Source organism: Aureococcus anophagefferens (genome assembly GCF_000186865.1).
Source record: "Aureococcus anophagefferens unplaced genomic scaffold AURANscaffold_31, whole genome shotgun sequence".
Taxonomy (NCBI): domain Eukaryota; class Pelagophyceae; order Pelagomonadales; family Pelagomonadaceae; genus Aureococcus; species Aureococcus anophagefferens.
The window spans coordinates 213,647-236,493 of record NW_008705590.1 but is presented as its reverse complement, the minus strand read 5'-3'; the positions used below and the strand labels follow the sequence as shown (position 1 = coordinate 236,493).

Below are 22,847 nucleotides of genomic sequence, written 5' to 3'. Positions count from 1 at the left end.
CTACGTACTTTTCGGCAGCTGCTTTCTCGTCCGGATCTTCTCGCCCCGCCGCATCTTCCTGGGCGACTTTGGCCGCGTCGAGCGCCGCCAAGGCCGCCGCGCGCTTGGCGATCGCGTCCTGCTGGGCTGCTTTCTTTCTAGCGGCGAGTCTAGCGCGCAGCGCAGCGGCCCGGCCGTTTTTCTCGGCGTCCAGGCGTTCGTTGAGCGCGTCTAAATCAGCGTTCCGGCGGCGGCGGAGGTCGTCCGCGAGAGCCTACAATAGATGGAGTTGTCGTGATGCGTCTCTAAACGTAGGGGGCCCGGGAGGAGATGGAGTTGTCGGAAGCGTGCGAGCAGGACACGGGCTCGCGCCTTCGAGTCGTCCCCAGCGCCCGTGGCGTCGTGAGCAGCGTCGTCGTCGTCCTCGTCGATCTCTTCCACGTGCTCGAGCGCCTCTTCCGCCATGTCGGCCCGGGCTTCAGCGTTAGCCGCCTCCTGCTTTAGAGCCTTGAGTTCCTCGGGGTTTGAATCGCCGGCCTCCGCTTCGTCGGCCAGCGCACGCGCGGCCTCGGCGGCGTCGCGCGATTCGTTGGCTTTGGCTTCGAGGGCTTTGCGTCGCGCGGCCAATTTCGCCTGGAGGGCCGACTTTTTGCGATCCCGCTCCGCGGCGAGCTCGGCCGTGACGCGCTCGGCGTCCGCGGCCGCGCTCTTCAGCAAATTAGAATCCACGGCCTTCTCCTCCACGGCCTCGGACTCCGCGAGCGCCTCGAGGGCCTCGACGGCCGCCGACGCGGCGTCACTCGCCGCGTCCGCGTACGCCTCGGCCATGTCCGCCTGCTCGCGCGTCGATGCCTCCAGCGGCGTGCCGCGACTCTTCTCCGCGAGCTCGCGCGCCGTCTTGGCGCGATCGCTGGCCTCGCGGGCCGCGTCGGCCTTGGCGGCGGCGTCCATCTCGGCGAGCTTCCGCTTCGCGCTGAGCCGCGCGGAGAGCGCGTCCTTCTTGCGCGCGCGCTCCGCGTCGGCCCGGGCCTCCAAGCGGCGCAGCTCCTCGTCGCGGCGCCGCGCGAGCTCCTCGGCCTGGCGGCGCAGGGCCTCCTCGTCGTCCTTCTCCTGATCCGCGAGCGCGACCGCGGCGTGATCCGCCGCGGCGCTCATCGCTTTCGCTTCGGCCTCGGCGCTCGCGGCGGCGCGCGCGAGCGTCGCCTCGGCCTCCGTGCCCTTGTGGTCCTCGAGCGTGTCCTTGGCGAGTTCGGCCCGCTCGCGGGCGTCGGCGGCGTCGGACGCCTTGCGTTCGGCGTCCGCCTTCGCCTTCGCTCGTCGGGCCTCCAGCCGCGCCTTCAGCGACGACGACGCGCCCGCGTGGTCGTCCTCCATGGCCTTGCGGACCCGCTCCAGCTCGGCGTCGCGCAATTTCCGCAGCTCCTCGGCGCGCCGGCGCGCCTCGTCGTCGTCGCCGCCGTCGTCGGCCTCGGCCATCTCCTGCTCGACGGCGACGACGGCCGCCGACGCTTCCGCGGCCTGCTGCTCGAGCGCGTCGGCCTTGGCGACGGCCTCGGCGGCGCCCGCGTCGCCGGCCTCGGCGGCGGCGTCGGCGTCCTGGCGCGCCGCGAGGGCCTTGGCCTCCTTGTTCGCGCGCTCGAGCTCGGCCTGGCGCCGCCGCGCCTCCAGGCGCGCCTTCAGCGCGTCCTTGCGCTTCGAGCGGTCGTGGCTCAGGTCGTCCTCGAGCTTCTGCCGTTCCAGCTCCCGCGCCCGTCGCATGGCTTCCAAGTCCACGGCCTCCTGCTCGACGAGCTCCTGCTCGAGTTCCGCGACGGCCGCGACCTGGTCGTCCGCGTCCGCGGCGGCCTCGGCGGCCCGCGCCCGCTCCTCGGGCGTCGACGCGCTCTTCCCGAGCGCGGCGGCGGCGGCCTTGGCGTCGGCGGCGGCCTTCTTGCGCTTCGCGAGGCGGTCCCGCAGACCGTCGCGCTTCGCGCGCCGCTCCGCGTCCAGCCGCGCCTCGAGCTCCGCGGTGTCGGCCGCGGTCCGCTCGCGGAGCCCCCCGTCGTCGACGGCCTCCAACGCCTTTTCGGCGCCCTTGACCGCGGCCTTCGTGGCCTCGACGTCGTGGCGCGCGACCTCGGCGCGGTCCTTGAGCGCTTGCTCTTCCGGAGAACCAGGCACGGCATCCGCTTGATCCTTGACCAGAGCCGCGTAGGCCGCCTGCTTCTCGGCGGCGGCCTGCTTCTTCGCGGCGAGCCGCGCCTCCAGGGCCTTTCTTTTGGCCGCGCGGTCCGCCTCGAGCCGCTCGCGGAGCCGCGTCTGTTCGGCCTCCCTCGCCGCAACCATGGCCGCGAGGTCCACGTCGACGCCGTCGATCTCCTTCTCGAGCGCCTTGACGTCATCCTCGGCGTCGGCGACGGCCCGCTCGAGCTCGGCGACGTCCGCGGCCGCGTCGCCGTCGCCCGCGGCCGCGGCCTCCTTGGCGTGCGACAGGTCCTCGCGCTTCGCCGCCGCGTCCTCGGCGGCGCGCTTCCGCCGCGCCTCCAAACGCGCCTTCAGCGCGTCCCGCTTCGCGCGGCGCTCCGCCTCTAGAGCGGCGTCCAGCCGCGCCATCTCGCGGTCCCGGGCCGCGCGGAGTTCCGCCGCGAGGTCGCGTTCCGCGTCGTCCGCGTCGTCGCCCAAACCCGCGACGGCCGCCTCGGCGGCGGCGACGTCGCCGCGCGCGTCGGCGGCGGCCTGGCGCGCCTCGTCGAGCTCCAAAAGGTGCGCGGCCTCGTCGTCCGTGCCCTTCCAGACCTCCGCGTCCGTCGCCGCGAGCGCCGCTTTGGCGTCGGCGGCGTCGGCCCGCGCCTTCGCGGCCGCGAGGTCCTGCTCCGCGCGCTTGCGCCGCGCGTCGAGGCGGGCGGCTAAGGCCGCCTGCTTGCGCTCCTGTTCCGCCAAAAGCTTGGCCTCGAGGGCCGCGCGCTCCTCGGCCTGCGCGTCTCTTAGCGCGGCCGCGCCGCTCCGGAGGTCGTCCTCGCCGTGGAGGTTCGCCGCCGCCTCGTCGTCGTCGAGCTTCGCTAAGACGTCGCCGACGGCCGTGGCGTCGGCGGCCGCGCGCTCGGCGTCGGCCTTGAGGTCGTCGGCCATCCGTTTCAAAGACTCGTCGTCCGGGTGCTCCGCGGCGCCGCGCGCGGCGTCGTCGGCCGCGAGCTTGGCCTGGCGCGCGGCGTTCTCCGCGGCGCGCTTCTTCGCCTCGAGGCGCGCGCGCAGGGCCGCCTGGCGCCGGCGCCGCTCCGCGTCGAGGTCGCCGTCGAGCTTGGCGCGCGCGGCGTTGGCGCTCTTCGCGAGCTCCGCGGCGAGCGCGTCCTCGTCGTTTCCGTCGGCGTCGTCGAGCGCCTCCAGGGCGTCGCGGGCTTTCGTGGCTGCGGCGTCGGCCTGCTCCGCCTTGAGCTCCGCCGCCTGGGCCGCGAGCTGCAAATCGACGTCGTCGGGGTCCGCGTCCGCGCGGTCGCGCGCGGCGTCGGCCAAACGCTCCGACTCGTCGGCGACGGCGTCCGCGTGGGCCTTGTCGAGCTCGGCGGCGCGGCGCCGCGCCGCCAATCGCGCCTTCAACGCCAGCTCCTTGGCGCGGCGCTCCGCGTCGAGCGACGCGTCGAGGCCCGCCCGCTCGCCCGCGGCGTCGTGGTGCAGCTTCCGCGCGGCGAGGTGGCGCTCGGCCTCGGCGTCCGCGGCGGGCGACGCGCCGAGCTGGTCCTTGAGCGCGTTCGACGCCGCCATGTGGGTCTGCTCCGCGCCGTGGTTCGCCGCGAGCGCGTCGAGCGCGGCCTTCTTCTTCTGCTCGAGGTCGTCCTCGACGTCGCGCTTCTTCCGCCCGCGGCGCCGCGGCGCGATGCGCGTCTCCAGGTCCGCGCGCGCGCGCTCCGCCTGGGCGTCGAGCTGGCGGCTCACGGTCGCGTGCTCCTTCGCGTGCGCGGCTTCCAACGCGGCCGCGCTCTCGCCCTCGTAGAGCTGAGTGAGGTGCTCCGCGTGCTCCGACTCCGCGGCGGCGATCTCGCGCGCCTCCTCGTCCGCCAGAGCCGCCGCGAGGGCCCGCGTCTCCGCGTCCTCGTCCGCGGCGACGGCGGCCTCCGCGTCGCCCGCCGCGAGGCGTTTGGCGCGGAGCTCCGCCAGGCGCCGCTGGAGCGCGGCCTTCTTGTGCGCGGCCTCCTCGGCGAGGTGGCTCTTCAGAGCAGCTAAATCGCGCTGGTGCACCGCGCGCACCGCGCGCGCGTCGGCCTCCGCGACCTCCTCGGGCGACACGTTGTGCGCGCCGTCCGTAGAAACTTCGACGCCGCGCGGCGAGTCCGGCTCGTCGGCGTCGTCGCCGTCGCCGTCGCCGTCGTCGCCCGCGGCGGCCGCCGCCGCCGCGACGGCGAGGCGCTCCTCGAGCGCGGCGCTCTCCGCCGCGTGCTTCTCGGCGAGGATGGCCTCGGCGTCCTCGTCGAGGTCCTCGAGCGCGCCGAGCTCCGCGAGGCGGAAGGAGTGGAGCTGCTTCTCGCGCTCGAGCATGTGGGCCGCCTCGGCCTTCGAGGCCGCGATGGCCTCCTCCATGATGTGCTGGTCCTTGTCGGCGAGGTCCGTCTTGCCGACCTCGTGGCCGAGGCGCTCGTCGAGGCCCTGCTCGAGCACCTTCATGTGCTCCTCGGCGATGGCGTGGACGTCGTCGATCTCGTGGTGGGCCTCGCGCGGCGACCCCACGGGCCGCTTCTGCAGCTCGTCCATCATGTCCTTGATCTGGTCGGACGTCGCGCCGCCCGGCTGGCCCGACAGCTTCTCCAGAATCGCGCGGAGCTGGTTCTGGACCTCGTCGAGCTTCGCGTCCTGCGGCAGGTCGTCGAGCGCCGCGCGGACGGCCGCGTCGAGGTCCGCGCGCGCGGCCTCGGCCTCGTCGCGCTTCGCCGCGGCCGCGTTGCGCCGGAGCTCCGCGGCGTCGCCGCCCGCGAAGCCGCCGAAGATGGCCCTCAGAGCGGCCGCTAACTGGTCCAGGAGGTCCGCGAAGGTCTCGACGCCGCCGAGCTTCACCTGCTCGCAGGCGAGGACGCCGTTCGCGCCCTCGCTGAGCGGCGGCGCGAGGTCCGCCGCGAGCTGGCGCTCCCGCTTCGCGAGCGCGGCCACAAAGTGGCCGCCGCGGCCCTCGAACTCCGCCAGCACCTCCGCCAGATGGTGCGCGGCCGCGTCCGTCGCGTCGTCGAAGCCGTCGAGCGTCTTGATCTTCTCGACGACGTTCACGGGCAGCACGACGTCGCCGTGCGCCTCCGCGAAGGCCTCGAAGGCGGCCTTATAATTCTGGCGCCGCCGGAGCTCCGCGTCCGTGCCGGCGACGAGCTGGTCGTGGATGACCCGCACGAGCGCGTCGACCTCGCCGCGCACGCGCCGCAGCGTGTCGCTCTCGGGCACGGCGCCGCGCTCCTCTAAAGCGACCTCCGTCGCCTCGCGGACCTCCTCGACGACGCGGCGCGCCATGCGGTCGCCGCCCTCCTCGAGCAGCACCGCGAGCTGGCTCGCGAGGCGGAAGACCTCGGCCTCGGCGCCCGCGGCGGCGCCGTCGTGGAGCCGCCGCGCCGTCGACCCGTGGAGCAGCATGTGGAGCGCCTCCTTGGCCTTGTTCGGCGACGCGTGGTCCGCGAGCGACGCGGCGACGAGCCGCTTGAGCTCGTCGGCCTCGTGGGTCACGGCCTCGTGGAGCTGGCGCACGAGCTCGCGCTGGCCGAAGAACTCCTGCTCCACGAGGTCGTGGTGCCGCTGGAGCTGGCGCGCGAGCTCCTCCTCGTCCAAATCCTCGAGGTCCTCGTCGTCCTCGTCCAAATCGCGCGCGCCGCCCGCGCCCGGCCGCAGCGGCGGGCCGTCGGACGCCTCGCCGCCCTTGCGGAAGACCGCGCCCTTCTTCGCGTGCTTGTCGAGGTCCGCGTGCTTCGCGCGGTCGCGGTACCGCGCGCCCTTCTTCGTCTTGATGCTCCAGGCCTGCTTCCGGAAATAATAGATCGCGCCGATGACCCCGAAGATCATCAACGACAACCCGCCCAGCAGCCCGCCCAGCACCTCCCAGTCCGGGTCCAGCACGATGTCGTCGGAGAGCTTGCCGCCGACGGCGTTGAGGTTCGCCGACGTCATCGGCGTGAACGCGGCCTCCGTCGAGCACTCCGTGCCCTCGTCCATGACCTTGATGAGCGTTAACACGTCGGACGCCGCGGACATGGAGAAGACGTAGAGCCCCGACTCCGTGAACGTGAACGCGAAGGAGCTCACCGTCGCGCTCGAGCTCGCCGTCTCCGCGAGCGACGTGAACGCCGAGTAGTCAAAGTCCGCGTTGCTGTTGAGCAGCGACGACGACTCGTAGGTCGGGTAGTAGGCGTTCGACACGTCGAAGAGGATCGTCGACCCCAGGGTCACGCAGACCACGGGGTTCGAGATCGACGCGTCGTCCTCGGCGTCCTCTAAGACGCGCGACGTCGACAGGAGCGCCTCGTGGAGCACGCGCCGCGAGTGGTCCGCCAGGGTCTCGTTCGTCCGCCAGGCGTGCGCGCTCGTCGCCCGCCGTCGCGCGTCCTCGGCGAGGTGGCGCCGCCGCCGCAGCGACTCCGAGTCCGGGTCGACGCCGAGCGCCTCCAAACGCCGCCGGCGCCGCCGCGCCTCGCGGAGCGCCGCGCCGGAGCCGTAGTTGCCCGCGAAGGACGTCGACGACACGGACATGGACTGGACCTCGCAGTCGTCCGTGTTGCAGACGACGTCGCCGTAGTAGCCGTCCAAGTCGGACGTCGGCACGGCGACGGACGTGCCGTTCGCGTCCGTGGTCACGAAACTGCCGAGCGACGCGTCGTAGGACACGGTGTCGGAAGAATCGCGGCAGGCCTGGTCGCACTCCTCGTCGAGCTGCTGCATGCCGTAACACACGCAGAGCCCGCTCTGCGTGTCTCTTTCCCCGCCGGACGCGCCGCACTGGCCGGAGCAGTCGTCCTCCTCCGTGCACTGGCCGAGGTGGTCGCGCATGTTCTCGTCGGAGCACCGCTCGTAGACCTCGGGCTGGCAGTCGGACGCGTCGTTCGTCGTCGCCGACTTGAAGGTCACGGGGTCGAACCAGACGTAGCCCGGGTCGCAGGGGCAGAGGCCGCTGCTCTGGAACGCGCGGTTCAGGCCCACGCACGCGCACCGCGCGTTGCCGAGGCCGACGGCCTTGGACGTCGACGAGCACTCCTTGCAGTAGGCCTGGCCCGCCATGTCCTGGTAGGCGTCGACGTTGCAGAGGACGCAGGCCGACGCGTTCGACGAGCCCGTCAGCGGGTTCGACGACCCGGGCGCGCACTGCGTTTCTATGGTGGACCCGGAGGGGCAGTAGCTCCCCGCGGGGCACTCGTAGCCCCTGTCGAGCCAGCGGTCCGACGGCGTCGCGGACCGCGTCTCCCCGAGGCAGACGTAGCCCGGGAGGCACTCGGCGCACTCGAGGCGCTTCGGGTCCGCGCCGTGCGTGCCCGGCGGGCAGACCTCGCACGAGTCGGCGACGGACGTCCGCGAGTTGTTCGCGTCGACCTTGTTCTTGTAGCCCAGGGGGCACCAGCGGTACTCGCCGGACATGGGCGGGCAGTAGGTGCCGTTGGGGCAGAGCTTCGGCGCCAGCGACCCCTGGGGGCAGTAATAGCCCGCCGGGCAGTCGAAGGGGAAGCCGCCGCGGTACGAGTCGCCCGCGGGGCAGTACTGGCCCGCGGGGCAGATCGTGCGGTTCGCGGAATATTTCGGGCAGTAGTAGCCGATCTCACCGCGCGGGTCCGCGCAGTGCACGGGGATGCCGCTCCCGGGCCCGCAGAACGAGTCCGCGGGGCAGCCGAGGCACGCCGTCTGGTTCGTCGCCCGCAGCTCCGGCTGGTAGTAGCCCCCCGGGCATTCGATGGGGCCGTCGCTCTTCTCGAGGCAGTAGTGGCCCTCGGGGCAGGGGTACTGCTGGTGGTAGGCCGTGCCCGGGTACTCGCAGAAGGCGCCCGCGGGGCAGGGTTTGCAGTGCTCCTCCGCGTACTGCGCGAGGTCGCTGTTGTACGTGTAGCGCGGGCAGGGGATGGGGTCGAAGCCCAGGGGCGAGTAGGCGCCCCGGGGGCAGGGGATGGGCACGGGGTCGCCGGGCACGCACTCGTAGCCCTCGGGGCAGGGCGCGCAGTCGTCGACGCTCGACGCGTGCGTCCAGTTGCGCCACGTCGCGTTCGTGCATAAAACGGGATCCGGCGACGCCTTGGGACAGTAGTGCCCCGGCGGGCACTGGCCGTTCGTGAAGACGGACCAGACGCTGGCGTCGTAGATCATCTTGTCCTCGACGGCGACGTCGCGCGTCGGCGTCGCGGAGCCCGCGCCGCTGCGGCAGAAGTGGCCCGCCGCGCATTCGCCCGTGACGTTCCCGTCGACGCAGTACATGGACGCGGGGCAGGCCGCGCAGTCCGATGCCGTCTCTAAGGCCGTCTCGTGGCCCCAGGACCCGGCGGGGCACAACACGCCGGCGCCCGAGCCGGCCTCGCAGTAGCGCTGCAGCGGGCAGTCCTCGGGGACCGTCGTGTTGCCGCGGCAGACCTTGCCCGCGGGGCAGACGAGGCAGCTGCCCTGGCCGCTCGAGGGCTGGTAGGTGCCCGGCGCGCAGCCGACCTCGTGCTCGCTGCCCTCGGGGCAGTAGTGGCCCGGCGGGCAGGGGTAGCCGCTGCTGTCGACGCCGTCCGGGTTCGGGACTTGGGCCGCGCCGACGCAGACGGACCCCGCGGCGCAGAGCCCGCCCGTCGCGTCGGAGCCGTCGGGCTGGGGGCTCGTCGCCCCCAGGGCGCAGTAGTGGCCCGGCCCGCACAAACCCTCGGGCGCCGTGAGGCCCGAGGCCTGCGAGTACGTGCCCGGCGGAGAGGAAGTGCATTCAGACGCCGCTTCCAACATCGTCCCCGTCGAGAAGCTCCCCGGCGGGCACGGGTACTGCTGGGCGAAGCGCGTGCCTTCGGGGCAGTAGTACCCCTCCACGCAGGGGTCCGGCGTGATGGACCCCGCGGGGCACCAGTAGCCCGCGGGGCACGCGGGGCACGCCGCGAGATTCTCGGTGGGCCGTACGTGCCCGCGACGCAGTCCGTCGGCACCGCGTTGCCGCCGGGGCAGCTGTGGCCCGCCAAACAGACCAAGGTCGCCGTGGCGTCGCCGCCGGGGCAGTAAAACCCCGGGTCGCAGGGCACGGTGGGGTAGACGATGGCCGCCGTGTCGCAGACGAAGCCCGGCTCGCACGGCAGGCACTCGGACGCGTTCCGCAGGCCCCGGGCCGTCGACATGGTGCCCGGCGGGCACTGCTCCGGCGCCGAGCAGTTCGACGGGCACCAGTGGCCCGGCGGGCAGACGCCGTTCGTGCCGTTGACGTCGAGGGCGTCGTTGCACGTCTCGCCGTTGTAGACCCAGGTGTCGTTGATCCCCGGCGTCGGCGACGCGGCGCCGGCCGCGCAGAAGAAGCCCTCCTCGCAGATGCCCGACGGCCGGTACAACGCCGCCTCGCCGCAGTACATGCCCGGGGAGCACGGCGTACAGTCCGACAATTCCTTCAAGCCCGTGTAGTTGTCGTACGATCCGCCGAGGCCCGCGCGCGCGGGATCGTACGTGCCCGCCGGGCAGGGGTTATCGACGCCCAAGCCCGTCAGCGGCGGGCAGTAGTAGCCCCGGGGGCACAGCACGATCTCCTCGGCCCCGACGGGGCAGAAGGCGCCCGCGGGGCAGTCCGCGCACGTGGTGGCGCCCGTCGCGTTGTTGTACGTGCCCAGAGGACACGGCACGGGCTCCGCGGTGCCCGCCTCGCACTGGTGGCCCCGCGGGCAGATCAGCGTCGAAATCACGTCGCCGCCGGGGCAATAGAACCCGACGGCGCAGGTCTGGTTCGTCGAGACCATGCCGCTCTCGGGGCAAATAAACCCGCCCGGGCACGCCGCGCACTCCGACTCCGCGTGCAACCCGCGCGCGTTCGACGCCGTGCCCGGCGGGCACTGCGTCGGGGCGATGGAGCCCTCCTCGCAGTAGTGGCCCACGGGGCAGACGCCCGAGAGCTCCGCGTCGCTCTGGTCCGCGCACGTCTCGCCGACGTACGTGTCGTCGTCGCCGTCGCCGGGCGTCGCGGTCGTCGAGCCCGACGCGCAGTAGTAGCCGGACTCGCAGGGGCCCGTCGGTTGGGCGAGCCCCGGGGACCCGCAGTAGGAGCCCGGCGGGCAGGGGTCGCACTCGTCGACGGTCTTGAGCCGTTGGTCCAGCGACCGATTCGCGTACGTGCCCGCGGGGCACAGGAATTGGGCGCCGTAGCGCGTCCCGTTGGGGCAGTAGCTCCCCAGCGGGCAGTCCGCCGGCGTCACCGTCGCGTTCTCGCAGAAATAGCCCGCAGGACACAGCTTGCAGTCCGTCTGCCCCTCCGCGTCCTGGTACGTCCCCGCCAAACACGGCGCGGGCGCCGGGTCGCCGCCGTCGCAGAAGTGGCCCGGGCTGCACAGGAGCGTGGGCACGACGTCGCCGCCGGGGCAGTAGAACCGCGGCGCGCAGGGCTTGGAGGCGACGACCGTCGACGCGTTCGGACACGTGAAGCCCGCGGAGCACGGCGGGCACTCGGAGACGTTGCGCAGGCCCCGCGCGGTGCTCTCCGTCCCCGGCGGGCACTGCGTCGGCGCGATGGACCCCTCTTCGCAGTAGTGTCCCACGGGGCAGACGCCCGAGAGCTCGCCGGGCTGCAGCGAGTTGCACGTCTCGCCCACGTAGGTCCAGTGCTCGCCGTCGCCGGGCGTCGACGTGTTCGAGCCCGACGCGCAGTAGTAGCCCGCCGCGCAGGGGCCCACGGGCGCCGCCAAACCCGTCTCGTTGCAGTAGAGCCCCGGCGTGCACGCCTCGCATTGATCGGTGCCGTTCAGCATGGTCCCGTTGCCGAACGAACCGTCCGGGCAGGGAAACGCCGTCGCGTACTCCGTCTTCGCCGGGCACGCGTAGCCCCTGGGGCAGATCTGGGGGACAGCCGTGGCCTGCTCGCAGTAGAACCCTGCGGGGCAATCCAGGCACGAGTCCTGGGCCGTCGCGTTCTGGTACGTGCCCGGTTCGCACGGCGCGGGCGCAGCGTCGCCGCCCGCGCAGTAGTGGCCCTCCGGGCAGGTGACGGTGGCGACGATGTCGCCCCCGGGGCAGGAGAAATTGGCGGGGCAGGGGATCGTCGCGTTGATCGTGCCCGATTCGGGGCAGACGTAGCCCGCCGTGCACGGCCGACACTCGGTGACGTTGTGCAGGCCGCGCGCCTTGCTCTCCGTGCCCGGGGGGCACTGCGTCGGCGCGATGGAGCCCTCTTCGCAGTAATGCCCCAGGGGGCAGACGCCGTTCGTCTCCGAGGGCCGCATGACGTTGCACGTCTCGCCCAGGTAGCGCTCGAACTCGCCGTCGCCGGGCGTCGCCGTCGCCGACCCCAGCGCGCAGTAGAAGCCCGCCTCGCAGGGCCCCTGGGGCTCCGGCAGGCCCGGCGCGCCGCAGTAGTGGCCCGGCGAACAGGGCTCGCAGTCGGCCTCGTGGGCCAGCCGCGTCCTGTTGGTGAAGGTCCCGTTCGGGCACGGGTGCTGCGAGCCGTACTGCGTGTGCAGCGGACAGTAGAAGCCCTTCGGGCACCACTGGGGCGTCACCGTCGCGAGCTCGCAGTAATGCGAAATGGGGCACGCCGCGCATTCGGACGCGCCCGTGACGTTCGCGAACGTGCCGGGCGCGCACGGCTCCGGGTCCGCGTCGCCGCCCGCGCAGTAGTGGCCCTCCGTGCACAACAAGGTCGGCTGCACGTCGCCGCCCGGGCAATAGAACCCCGGCTCGCAGGGGATCGTCGCGTCGATCGTGCCCGAGTCCGGGCAGTAGAACGACGCCTCGCAGGGCTCGCAGTGCGAGAGGTTGAAGCGTCCGAGCGCGCCGTTCTGCGTCCCGGGCGGGCACGCGGTCGGCGACGTCGACCCCTCGGGGCAGTAGTGGCCGCGGGGGCAGACGCCGTTCGCGTCGTCCTCCGTGGACTGGTCCGCGCAGGTCTCGCCCTGGTAGATGCTCGTCGCGAGCTGCTTCTCGTCGGGCGTCGCGACGTTCGCGCCGAGGCCGCAATAATACCCGCCCGCGCACTCGCCCGTGGGCCAGCCGAGGCCGTCGGTCTCGCAGTAGTGGCCGCCGAAGCAGGGCTCGCAGCCGTCGACGCTCCGGAGCATGGTGCGGTTCGAGTAGGTGCCGTTGGGGCACGCGAACTCCGTCGCGTACGTCGTCTCTTTGGGACAGTAGAAGCCCTCCGGGCAGTCGCGCGGGTAGATGGCGGCCTGCTCGCAGTAGGACCCGGGCGTGCAGGCGTGGCAGCTCGCGGCGCCCGTCGTATTCTGGAAGGACCCCGCGGCGCAGGGCTCGGGCGCGCGGTCGCCGCCCGCGCAGTAATGCCCCAGCGTGCAGCTCCGATTCGAGCTCGCGTCGCCGCCGGGGCACCAGAAGCCCGGCGCGCAGGGCTCCGTCGCGTTGACCGTGCCGCTCTCGGGGCAGACGAAGCCCGCCGTGCAGTCCTTGCACTGGCTCAGGCTCGTGAGGCCGAGCGCGTAGCTCATCTTCCCCGCCGGGCACGGCAGCGGCGTGCCCGAGCCCGCGGGGCACGCGTGGCCCCGGGGACAGATGCCGTACTGGCCCGTGGTGACGGCGCGCGCGCGATGCAGCGCGAGGACCAGCAGCAGCGTCGTGGGGCGCGGACGCGCCATGGCGTGCGGCGTGCGGCGACGAGCGGGCTGCCGATGCGGGCTGCTAAAACGCTCGGCGACGTTCCGCACTGCGTTGGTTGTTGCGACGCGACCGGCCTTTTTTTTGGCGGCCGCGCTGCTCAGCGGACGAAGCGATGCGGGCTGCCTCGCTCGCACCGCGGGCTCTCGCATCGGTTGCCACTCTTCGACGGGGAAATGCTTGATTTGCCGGGCTTTGTACCACTGGCATCCGTCGAAGGTGATACTGCAGCGCGTTGAAGAGATCACTATCGACCTGTATCTCGAGAGAACTCGCGTCGTGGCCCCCGCGCGCACATAGCCCGCTTGCGCCGCCGCTCCCCCAACACTTTTTAGTCGAGCCGGGTGCGGGCGATGGCGCCGAGCGCGGCCGCGGGGACGCCCGCGGCCGCGGCGCCCGCGGGGACCGCGCCGCGGACGAGCGAGCCGACGGCGACGGTCGCGGCCGCGCCGAGGCTCGCGCCGGGGAGGAGGGCCGCGCCCATGCCCACGACGGCGCCGTCGCCGACCGTGGCCCCGGCGCCGACGACGGACGCGCCTCCCACGAACGCGTAGTCGCCGACGGCCGCGCGCTCGCCGACGACCGCGCGCGCGCCGACGAGCGCGAAGTCGCCGAGGCGCGCGCCCGCGCCGACGACGGCGCAGGGCTCGACGTTGACGCCGCGGCCCACGGTCGCGGTCCCGTGGACGCGCGCGGTCGGGTGGACGACCGTCGCCCAGGCCGCGCGCGGGTGCCGCGCGACGACCGCCCGGCGCGCCTCGTTCTGGCCGAGCGCCAGGACCCACGCGGCGTCCGCGGGCGCGTCGGCGAGGGGCCCGGCGACGGGCACGCCCAGGACGCGGCCGCCGTGGCGGCGCGCGTCGTCGTCGTAGACGGCCGACGGCTCGCGCGCCTGGTCGCGGAGCTCGCCGACGAGCGTCGCGCAGTGGCCGCCGGCGCAGACCATGACGAAGGCGCGGCCGTCGTCGGGTCGGAGGAAGCCGCCGGGCGCCCAGCCGCGCGCGCGCTCGCGCCGCCACGCGCCCATCTCCGCGCACGCCGCGTCGACGACCGCCGCGACGTCCTCGACGTCGTCGTCGGCGCGCGCGTCGGCGAGGGGCCGCGCGGGCGCGCCGGCGACGACCGTCCCGGCGTCGACGTCCGCGACGACCGCCGCGCCCGCGCGGACGACCGCGCGGCTTCCGACCTGCGTCCGGGACACCCCGTCAAAAAACGGAAACCCCCGGGGGTTCTCCTAGACGCCGCCTCCTACGCGGACGCCCGGCTTGAACGCGCAGCCGTCCTCGACCACGGCCCCCGGCTCCACGACGACGTTGCCGCCGAAGCAGCAGTTGGCGCCGACGACCGCGTCGGCGCCGATCGACGTGTCGTGGCCGACGAGCGCGCCGGGGCCGACGCGGCACCCGGCGCCGAATCGCGTCCGCGGGCCCGCGCGCGCGCCCCAGCCCAGGATCGCCGTCGCGTGCGCCGTCGCGCCGGCGCGCACGAAGGCGGTCTCGGCCGCGTCGAGCGTCGCGAGCCACTCGAGCGACTCGCGGAGGTAGCGCCGCGCGGCGGCCGCGTTGCGCGCGGCCGCGCCCGTCCGGCGCCGCGGCGCCGCGGACCGCAGCGCGTCGGCGGCCTCGGCGACGGAGGGGTGCCGGAACAGGAAATCCGCGGGCACCGCCGCGGACAGGTCGCGCGCGAGCCTGGGCAGGACAAGAGAGCGAAATTCCCAACTTCAAAGGCTCCTATCCCGGCCGTTTTCCACTCGTTTCGGCTGATCTTTGGACGAGCGATCATCTCTCGGAACGGTATCGAAGCGTGGACGCTTTTTCTAGAACGCGCGCGCGCGGAACACTCACGTTGAAGCGACGTTGAATCACCCTTGTCCTGCCCTGGCGCGAGCCGCGACCGCACGCGGACGGCGCCGAGCGAACTTCCGCCGAGCGCGAAGAACGGCGCGTCGCAGGGGACGTCGCCGCGCCTGAGCTCGTCGCGGAAGGCGCGGCCGACAGCGTCGAGCAGCGCGTCGGCGCCGCTCGCGCCGCGCGCGCCGCCGCGCGCGGGCGGCGCGAGCCGCCTCCGGTCGATCTTGCCCGACGACGTCCGCGGCCACGCGTCGACGCCGACGACATCCGCGGGGACCATGTAGGCCGGCAGCGACGACGCCTCGAGCGCCGCCGCGACGGCCGGCGCCCGCGCGGACGGGCAGACGTAGCCGACGAGGCGCGGCTCGCCGCCGACGTCCGTCCGCAGCAGGACGCACGCGTCCAGGACGCCGTCGACGTCGCGGCACGCGTGCTCGATCTCGCCGAGCTCGATGCGGCGGCCGCGGAGCTTCACCTGGAAGTCGAGCCGGCCGCCGAACTCGAGCTCGCCGTCGCCGAGCCACCGGACGCGGTCGCCGGTCCGGTACGCCCTCCGCGGCGCGCCGACGTAGGCGCCCGGCACCTGCTGGAGGAAGGGGTCGTCGACGAAGCGGTCCGCGGTCAGCTCGGGCCGGTTCAGGTAGCCGCGCGCGGCCTGGACGCCGCCGACCCACAGCTCGCCGTAGGGGCCCGCGCCGAGGAGCGCGCCGTCGTCCGGGTCGACGACGTAGCACGGCACGTTCGGCAGGGGCCTGCCCAGCGAGTCGAGGCGGAGCGCGGCGCCGCGGAGGCCGAGCGGCACGTCGCGGCGCGTCGCGTTGATCGTCGCCTCCGTCGGCCCGTACCTGTGTGCAAATCAAATCTTCAACCCGACTTCAATGTGCGCGTATTCGAATGTTTTGACACGAGCACTTCCGCCGTGCTTCGAGAACTCGCTGAGAGCAATCGATTCGTCCAAAAATCAGCCGAATCGACTTCGATTTGACCGAGCTAGAGAATTCTCAAGTTTGGCCCCGACGTCCCAGCTCACTGGTTGATTTGCACACAGGCCCGTACCAGTTCCAGAGGACCTTGGTCGCCGCGTGCCGCACGACCCCGAGGGTCATGGCCTCGCCGCCCTGCTGGACGAGCTTGACCGAGGCCGGCATGCGTTCGTAGAGCGCGAGGACCGACGCGACGTCGTAGAGGAGCGTCACGCGCGCGTCGTCGCCTGGGCGGCACGAGAGTGATTCGACGTCGCTTCAACGTGAGTGTGCCGCGCGCGCGCGTTACGGAAAAAACATCCACGCTTCGAGGCCGTTCCGAGAGATGATCGCTCGTCCAAAAATCAGCCGAAACAAGTGGAAACTGGCCGAGATCGGAGCCTTTGAAGTTGGGAATTTCGCTCTCTTGTGCTGCCCTGGTCGTCGCCGACGTCGAGGAGCGCGAGCCCGTCGCGGACGAGGACGCACGTGCCCCCGTAGAGCCCCAACGTGAAGAAGTAGGACTGCTGGAAGGCGTCGAAGACGTAGTTGAAGGCGATCGCGCACCGCTCGGGCGCGCGGGACTCGTACGCGCCGAGGACTCTGCGGTACGGCGCCTCCGCGTGCCGCATCAAACAGCGCAGGGACGCGTGCTCGATCATGACGCCCTTGGGCGCGCCCGTGGACCCGCTCGTGTAGATGACGTAGCACAGCGCGCGGTCCGCGTCGCTGTCGCGCGGCGCAGACGCGACGCGGCCCGCGGCGGCCGCGCCGACGCGGCCCGCGGCGGCCGCGCCGACGGCCAGCGCGACGAGGCGGCCGCGCGATTCGAACGCGGCGGCGGCCTCGTCGTCGTCCGCCGCGTCGCCGTTGACCACGAGCGCCCCGCAGGCCGCGTCGTCGCAGACGAAGAGGCGCCGCGCCGCGGGCCACGTCGGGTCGAGCGGCAGGTACCTGGGCAGGAAAAGAGTGCGATCGGAACGCGCGCGCGCGGAACACTCATATTGAAGCGAAATTGAGTCACTATTTCCCTGCCCTGGCAGGTACGCCGCGCCCGCGTCGAGGACGCCCAGGATCGCCGCGACCATCTCCACGCTCTTGACCACCTGGAGCGCGACCAGCGCGTCGCGCCCGCCCGCGCCCAGGGCGAAGAGCCGCGCCGCGAGCGCCGCCGCCTCGCCCGCGAGCGCCGCGTAGGTCAGCGACCGGCCGTCGCCCAGGAACTCGGCGGCGACCCGGTCCGGCGTCGCCGCCACCTGGGCGTGGATCGCGTCCTGGATCAGCACGCGCGGGTCGCTCGCGTCGTCCACCAGCCGGTTGAATTGGCGCGTCGCCGCGACCGCCATTGCCTTCGGAGATCACAGAGAGCATGGAGAAGCCATCTTTGGGCTGCCATGCAAGCCTTAGCATTATGATGAAAATGCTCGTTGCCCTCACCATGTGGTGCAACGTACATTAAAACGTACACATCGCGGATTTTTTTTTAAACCGAAGGCGAGGGCGGCGCAACGCCGCGCGCGAATGAACGCCCCCCGCGCGCAAGCATAGCCCGCTTACGCCGCCGCCTCCCCCTTGGGCGCGTGCCAGGAGCTGAGCCGGCACTTCTTGAAGTGGGGCGCGAGCGCGGACTTGCGTCCCGGCGCGGTCGCGAGGCACGTCGCCACGTTCTCCGGCTGCTCGACCCAGAGGTGGTGCGCCCTGCCGTCGGCCGCGAGCTTCTCCGAGAGCGCGCGCAGCTGCGGCTCGCCCTTGAGCTCGAGCACGGCCTTGGTCATCGACCCGAGCGCCTCGGGCGCGACGTACGCGCGCGTGTCGTCCGCGCCCATGGACTCGACGACGGCCGCCACGGCCGCGTGGGCGCCCTGGGCGACGAGCGCGCCGAGGGGCCAGCCCTCGGACTCCTGCAGGTCCCGGCGCAGCACGACGTACTGGATGAGCGGGTCGCTCGCTTCGCCGTCGCCGGCCGAGAGCGCGGCCATGGACCGGCGCGCGAGGGCCCGCCGCGCGCCGCCGAAGGATGCGACCTGCTGCGCGAGGAGCAGCGACGCGAAGCGCATGCAACAGCAGGGCAGGCGGCGCGGTGGTGCAGTGCGGCTCGACTGAGATTGTGGCAGCTCTCTCGGGGCTTCAGCATTCGGCGAGCGTCGGCCTCGCGGCCTTCGACGCCTCGAGCTCCACAGTCGTGCGCACGTCACCGAGAAACGGAGCCAACCCCCAGACAAAAAAAAGAAAGAAGGAGACAACAATTGCCGTAAACGTAGGTCGGGGTTCGTGTGGGGCGGGCGCGGTGGGCGCGGCGCTCGGACTCTGGGGGCGCTGACTTTGGGGCGCTGACTTTGGGGCGGCTGATTTTCCCCTCACGGGCTGTCGGCGACGGGGGCCTGGAACTCGGCGAGCGGGGCCTGGAACTCGGCGAGCGGGGCCTGGAACTCGGCGGGCGCGACGACGTCCCCGAGGCCCGCGGCGGCGTCCGACGCGGCGAGCGCGTCCGCGGCGTCGCCGGCGACGGCGACGGCCGGCGCGACGTGGAAGGCCGGCGGCGCGACGCCCGCGGCGAGGTCCGCGAGGCTCGCGGCCTGGTAGGCCGCCGGGTCGCCGACGAGCGGCGCGCCCGCGGCGGCGGCGGCGGCGGCGCCCGCCGCGGCCGGGTCGTAGGAGATCTGGGACGCGTCGACGGACTGGTCGCTCTGGACCGCGCCGTAGGCGGCCGCGGCCGCCTGCACCGCCGCGGCCTGGAGCGCGGCCGCGTCCGCGGCCATGCCCGAGCCGTCGCCCGCCGTCGTCGCGGGGCTCAGCGCGGACGTGTAGAGGGCGCCCTGGGCCGTCATGGTCATCCAGGGCGACTGCGTCGTCGCGATGGTCGCCGAGCTCACGCCCTGGGCCATGGTCCCGTAGGCCGCCGCGCTCGACGACGGGATCGCGAAGGGCATGTACTGGTACTGGCCGTAGGAGCCCGTTGCGCTCGCCTGCTGGAGCTGCTGGAGCGTGTAGGGCGCGCCCACGTTCTGGAGGAAGGCCGCGCCGCCGTAGGCGCCGCCGGGCGCCGCGACGTACTGCGCGCCGCCGGGGAGCGCGGCCATGGACTGCTGGAGCAGGTTCGCCGGGATGCCCCCGGCGAGGGCGCCGGACGTCGCCGTGCCCTGGGCCGCGCTCAGCAGCGCCATCTGCGACGGGTCCATGGCGCCGAGCGCGCCGAGGCCCAGCGGGCCCGCGTCGACCTTGCGCCGCTTCGCGCGCTTCTGCTTCTCGGGCTTGTAGCCGTCGCCGTCGACGGCGCCGCCGTCGGCGTGCGCCTTGGCCTCGTCGGCCTCGCCGTTGGCCTGCTTCTCGAGGCGGTTCACGCGGAGGAAGTGCTTCTGCGCGTGGCTCCGGACCTGCGGCTCGCTCCGCGTGAGCATGACCTGGCTGATCTTCGTCCAGGACCGCCCGTACTTCTGCATGAGCTCCAGGAACTGCTGGTGCTCCTCCTCCGTCCACCGCCCGTGGCGCTGGTTCGGGTTCACGCCTGTCGCGTCGTCATCGAGGCGCGGTTTTCGAAAAAGCGCGCGCGCGCGACGCGCGACGCGCGGCGGGGGCGCCGGCGCGCGGGCCGGGCGCGGCGCGCCGGCGGAGGCGCCGCGGCGCGCCGGCGCGCGACGCCCCCGGAACCCGGACCCGCGCCGCGCGCGGGGCGGGGGCGAACGGACGCGGCCGCCCGACTGTGGGCGTACATGCCGCGACTTTTCAGGAGCTTCGCCTGGTCCGCGGGGTAGCCCTGGCTCGCGAGGGCGGCCTGCGACGGCGCCGCGTCGCGCCACCGGCCGCGGGGGGGGGCGTCCCGGGGCCGCGGGGGGGCGGCGCGCGCGGCACCTGGTATTGCGCCAAGTTCGCGACGTTGAACTGCTGGTAGGCGCTCATGTCCATGAGGCCGCCCTCGGCGCCCCGGCCCATGCCCGCGGCGCCGTAGAGCGCGCCGAGGTTCGCCGGCTGCGTCGCGAAGGGCAGCGCGCCGAGGTTCGCGTACTGGGCCAGGGCCGCCGGCGACGCCATGAGCGGCGACTGCAGGGCCGCCATGGCCTCGGCGCTCAGGGGCGCCGTGGCGACGGCGGGCGCCTCGCCGAACGACACCGGCTGCTGCTCCGGCTCGGCCATAGTTTGGACGGGGGCCCGGGGCACGAAAGCAACGGGGACGACGACGGTGCCGGGATGTGGTCGATACCGAATCACAGCGGATCGGTACTGATACACTGCGCAACAGCCCGAAAGTTAAATGTAAACTGATATGATCTGAAAGGTAGGGACGTTGATGCCGTGTTGACTTCGAGGTCGACGCGATGTTTGCTCGCAACAAGGCCTCGATTCTCGCGCTGGTCGCGACCGCAACACACGCATTGCAACACACGCCGCCGTCGCGCGCGCCGCCGTCGCGCGCGCCGCCGTCGCCGCGCGCGCGCGCTCGCGAGACATGCGACGGAGATCCTGCTCGTGGACCACGTGAACCTGAACCACGAGAAGGGCCGCCACGACCTGCTCCACGCCTTCTACTTCGACTTCCTGGGCTTCGCCGTGGACCCGCGCAAGGCCGAGAACGTGGAAACGGGCAAGAAGACGCTCTGGGCGAACGCGGGCATCCACCAGCTCCACCTCCCAGAGGGCGAGCCGAGGGCGCAGGCGCTCGACGGCCGCATCACCGTGTCCTACGCGTCGCTCGACCACTTCACGGAGGCGCGCGTGGAGCGCGCGCGCGACATCATGGGGGGCACGAAGTTCGACGTGCGGCCGTCGCCCGACGGCTTCGACGTGCGCGACCCCTGGGGCACGCCGTTCGTCGTGCGCGCCGGCGACGGCTTCGCGGACGACCGCGGCGCGCAGCCGGGCGCGCCGAGCGTGCCCGCGGGATTCAGCGACATCACGCTGAACGTGTCGCCCGACGCGGACCTCGCCGGCGTGCGGCGGTTCTACAGGGACGTCATGGGCGTCGACGAGGCCGACGCGAACCTCTACGAGGACTCGCTGCTGATCCTCAACGTCGGGCCGACGACGCTGACCTTCGTGAAGAAGCCCTTCGGCAAGGCGAGACACGCGGAGCTCGGCGTCGACGAGGACGGGCGGCCGACGAACGCGGGGATCCACGTGTCCATGTACGTCGCGGATCTCGGCGCGTGCTACGACCGCGCGGCCGCGCTCGGCCTCGGCTTCGTCAACTACCGCTTCAAGCGCCGCGCCCTCGACCGGGCCGAGGCCCTCGACCAGTGCATGTTCCGCGTCCTCGACGTCGTCGACCCGGAGAACCCGTCCGCGGGGCCCATCGTCCAGGTCGAGCACGAGATCCGCTCCTGCGTCAAGCCCGACGGCTCCAAGTACAAGTCCTGCCCCTTAAGCGAGGTGCCGTGAGTGGGGTCGCCGCGCCGCGCGCGCTCGGAAGGCGGGCGTCGTCGTCGACGTCATCGCGAGCATCTACCGTGAAAACGTCAACATTGGCAATTTCTATTGAGTTCGCTGCTTCGGACACCACTCTGGGCTGCTCCGGAGGCTGCCTCGGGTCGGCGCGGCGGCCATGGCGATCCCGACGGCGATCAAGTACTTTTTGTACATCGAAGCGATCCTCTTCGGGCCGTTCTCGCTCCACCACTACCTGTCGTTCACGGACCGGAAGCAGCTCAAGCACCTGACGAACAACCGCGTGGCGTGCGCCGCCGGCGCCGCGCGCCGCGCGCGCCGCGCCGCGGCTCGATGCGCGCGCCCCCCCCGCCGCAGATGGATGATCATCCACTCGGGCGAGATGCTCAACGGCGTGCGCGACCCGCGTCCGGACCGCGCGCCGCGCGATCGCGCGCCGACCGCGCGCCGCGTCCGCAGGTCGGCGCGTGGGTCGTCATGTTCGTCGTGCTCCACAGCCTCATCGACAACGAGATCTCGGAGCTCGAGCTCGAGATCCTGATCCTGGCCCACAGCCTCTGGATGGGCATGATCCTCGCCTACTGGCCCCTCGCCAAGGAGGCCGCGATCCTCCACCTGCCGCTGACGATCGGCGTCTTCCTCGTCGGCTGGAACTACGTGCCCATCTGGAGCCTCGTCCTCGACTTCGCGATCATGGTCTACGGCCGCGTCAAGTTCTGGACCGACATCTACCCCAACATCATCGTCGACGCCGAGTACGAGCGCGACATGGCGCGGTTCCGCGACTTCATCGTGCCGGGCAACGCCGACGGCGCCGACGGCGAGATCGAGCCCGCGCGCATCCTGGACCGACCGAGGAAAAAGAAGCGCGCCGGCAAGGGCGAGGCGAAGACGGAGGCGCCGCCGGCCGTCCCCGCGGACGTGCCCTAGCAGCCCCCCCCGTCGTAACTCCGCACTCGCGTCGTCGCTCAAATAAAATTCGCTCCCAGCTTACCAGGACGACTCCTCGCCGCCGAACTCGTCGGCCTCGTCGCCCTCGGCGAACTGCTCGAAGTCCTTGAGGCCGTCGAAGAGCATGTGCTTCGCCGTGGACTGGAGGCGGCTCGCGACCATGGTGCCGACGCCCCGCGCGCGGCGCAGGGGCGCCGCGGTCCCGTCGGGCGTGTTGAGGCGCGTCGGCCGCGACGCGTGGGGGTCCGGCTCGAGGTACTTCTTCGCGTTGCGCCGCGCGACCGCGAAGTAGACGCGCGGCTTCTCGCGGAAGAGCAGCCCCAGCTCCGCGGCGAAGCGGTCGCTGTTGCGCTTCGTGCGCATGTCGTAGCCCGGCGGCTGCGACGTGCCGTCCTCGTCGAGCTCCGAATCCGCGAGCGCGGCCTCGGGCCGCTTCTCCGGCGGCACGAGATTCGGCTCCGGGTTCCGGAGCAGTTCGTAGATGCGGCCGTAGAGCCACCGCAAGTCCTTGGCGGCGTCCCAGGTCGCCATGAGCTGCGGCAGCTGCGTGTTCCCCGCCATGGCGATGTCGAAGTTCGCGTGGACGACGCGCCGCGAGAACGCGACGCGCGGCGCGTCGAGCGGGTACCGCGGCGACGCCTGGACCTGCAACCGTAGGATGAAGCCCTCGTAGGGCGTGCCCAGCAGCGCCTCCCCCAGGAACGTCGCCTGGACCGTCGGGTCGGGCTTCGTCGCGTGGAGCGTGATCTCCGCGACGCCCGGCGGGAGGTCGGACGACCCGTCGGGCCCGCCGTGATGCATCGCGTCGACTTCGGCCTTGAGGCGCTCGACGCCGATGCTGCCGACAAAGGAGCGGTGCATGAGCGACGCGTCGACCTGGAGCCGGCCGTCGACCATGCGCTTCAGCAGCTGCGCGAACTCGCCGAAGTCGACGGTGAACGACCGGTCTGTGTCGATCTGCGCGGGAACAGAGTGATTCACCGTCGCTTCA

At 72.7% G+C, this 22,847-nt stretch overlaps 5 protein-coding genes across 5 annotated transcripts; all 5 read right to left on the bottom strand.

Moving 5' to 3' along the window:
* Positions 1-7,293: 7,293 nt before the first annotated feature.
* On the bottom strand, positions 7,294-10,004 carry AURANDRAFT_16886 (hypothetical protein; the record flags this gene model as incomplete). Its single annotated transcript, XM_009042433.1, has 2 exons — positions 7,294-7,413; positions 9,858-10,004. Coding segments are annotated over 2 exons (267 nt in total), but the record flags the coding sequence as incomplete, so codon positions are not given.
* A 750-nt stretch (positions 10,005-10,754) lies between these two features.
* AURANDRAFT_32226 (hypothetical protein) lies at positions 10,755-12,167 on the bottom strand (the record flags this gene model as incomplete). The annotated part of the gene is made up of 2 exons (XM_009042432.1): positions 10,755-11,238; positions 11,368-12,167. Coding segments are annotated over 2 exons (1,284 nt in total), but the record flags the coding sequence as incomplete, so codon positions are not given.
* Positions 12,168-13,045: 878 nt separating this feature from the next.
* Positions 13,046-16,872, bottom strand: AURANDRAFT_67078 (hypothetical protein; the record flags this gene model as incomplete). The annotated part of the gene is made up of 6 exons (XM_009042431.1): positions 13,046-13,900; positions 13,967-14,402; positions 14,570-15,409; positions 15,621-15,774; positions 15,903-16,480; positions 16,574-16,872. The coding sequence occupies 6 exons, from the start codon at positions 16,870-16,872 to the stop codon at positions 13,046-13,048; spliced, it is 3,162 nt and encodes a 1,053-aa protein (XP_009040679.1).
* A 207-nt stretch (positions 16,873-17,079) lies between these two features.
* Positions 17,080-17,505, bottom strand: AURANDRAFT_32278 (hypothetical protein; the record flags this gene model as incomplete). Its single annotated transcript, XM_009042430.1, has 1 exon — positions 17,080-17,505. The coding sequence occupies one exon, from the start codon at positions 17,503-17,505 to the stop codon at positions 17,080-17,082; it is 426 nt and encodes a 141-aa protein (XP_009040678.1).
* Positions 17,506-18,858: 1,353 nt separating this feature from the next.
* AURANDRAFT_32281 (hypothetical protein) lies at positions 18,859-19,017 on the bottom strand (the record flags this gene model as incomplete). Its single annotated transcript, XM_009042429.1, has 1 exon — positions 18,859-19,017. A coding segment is annotated over one exon (159 nt), but the record flags the coding sequence as incomplete, so codon positions are not given.
* Between the last annotated feature and the right edge of the window lie 3,830 nt (positions 19,018-22,847).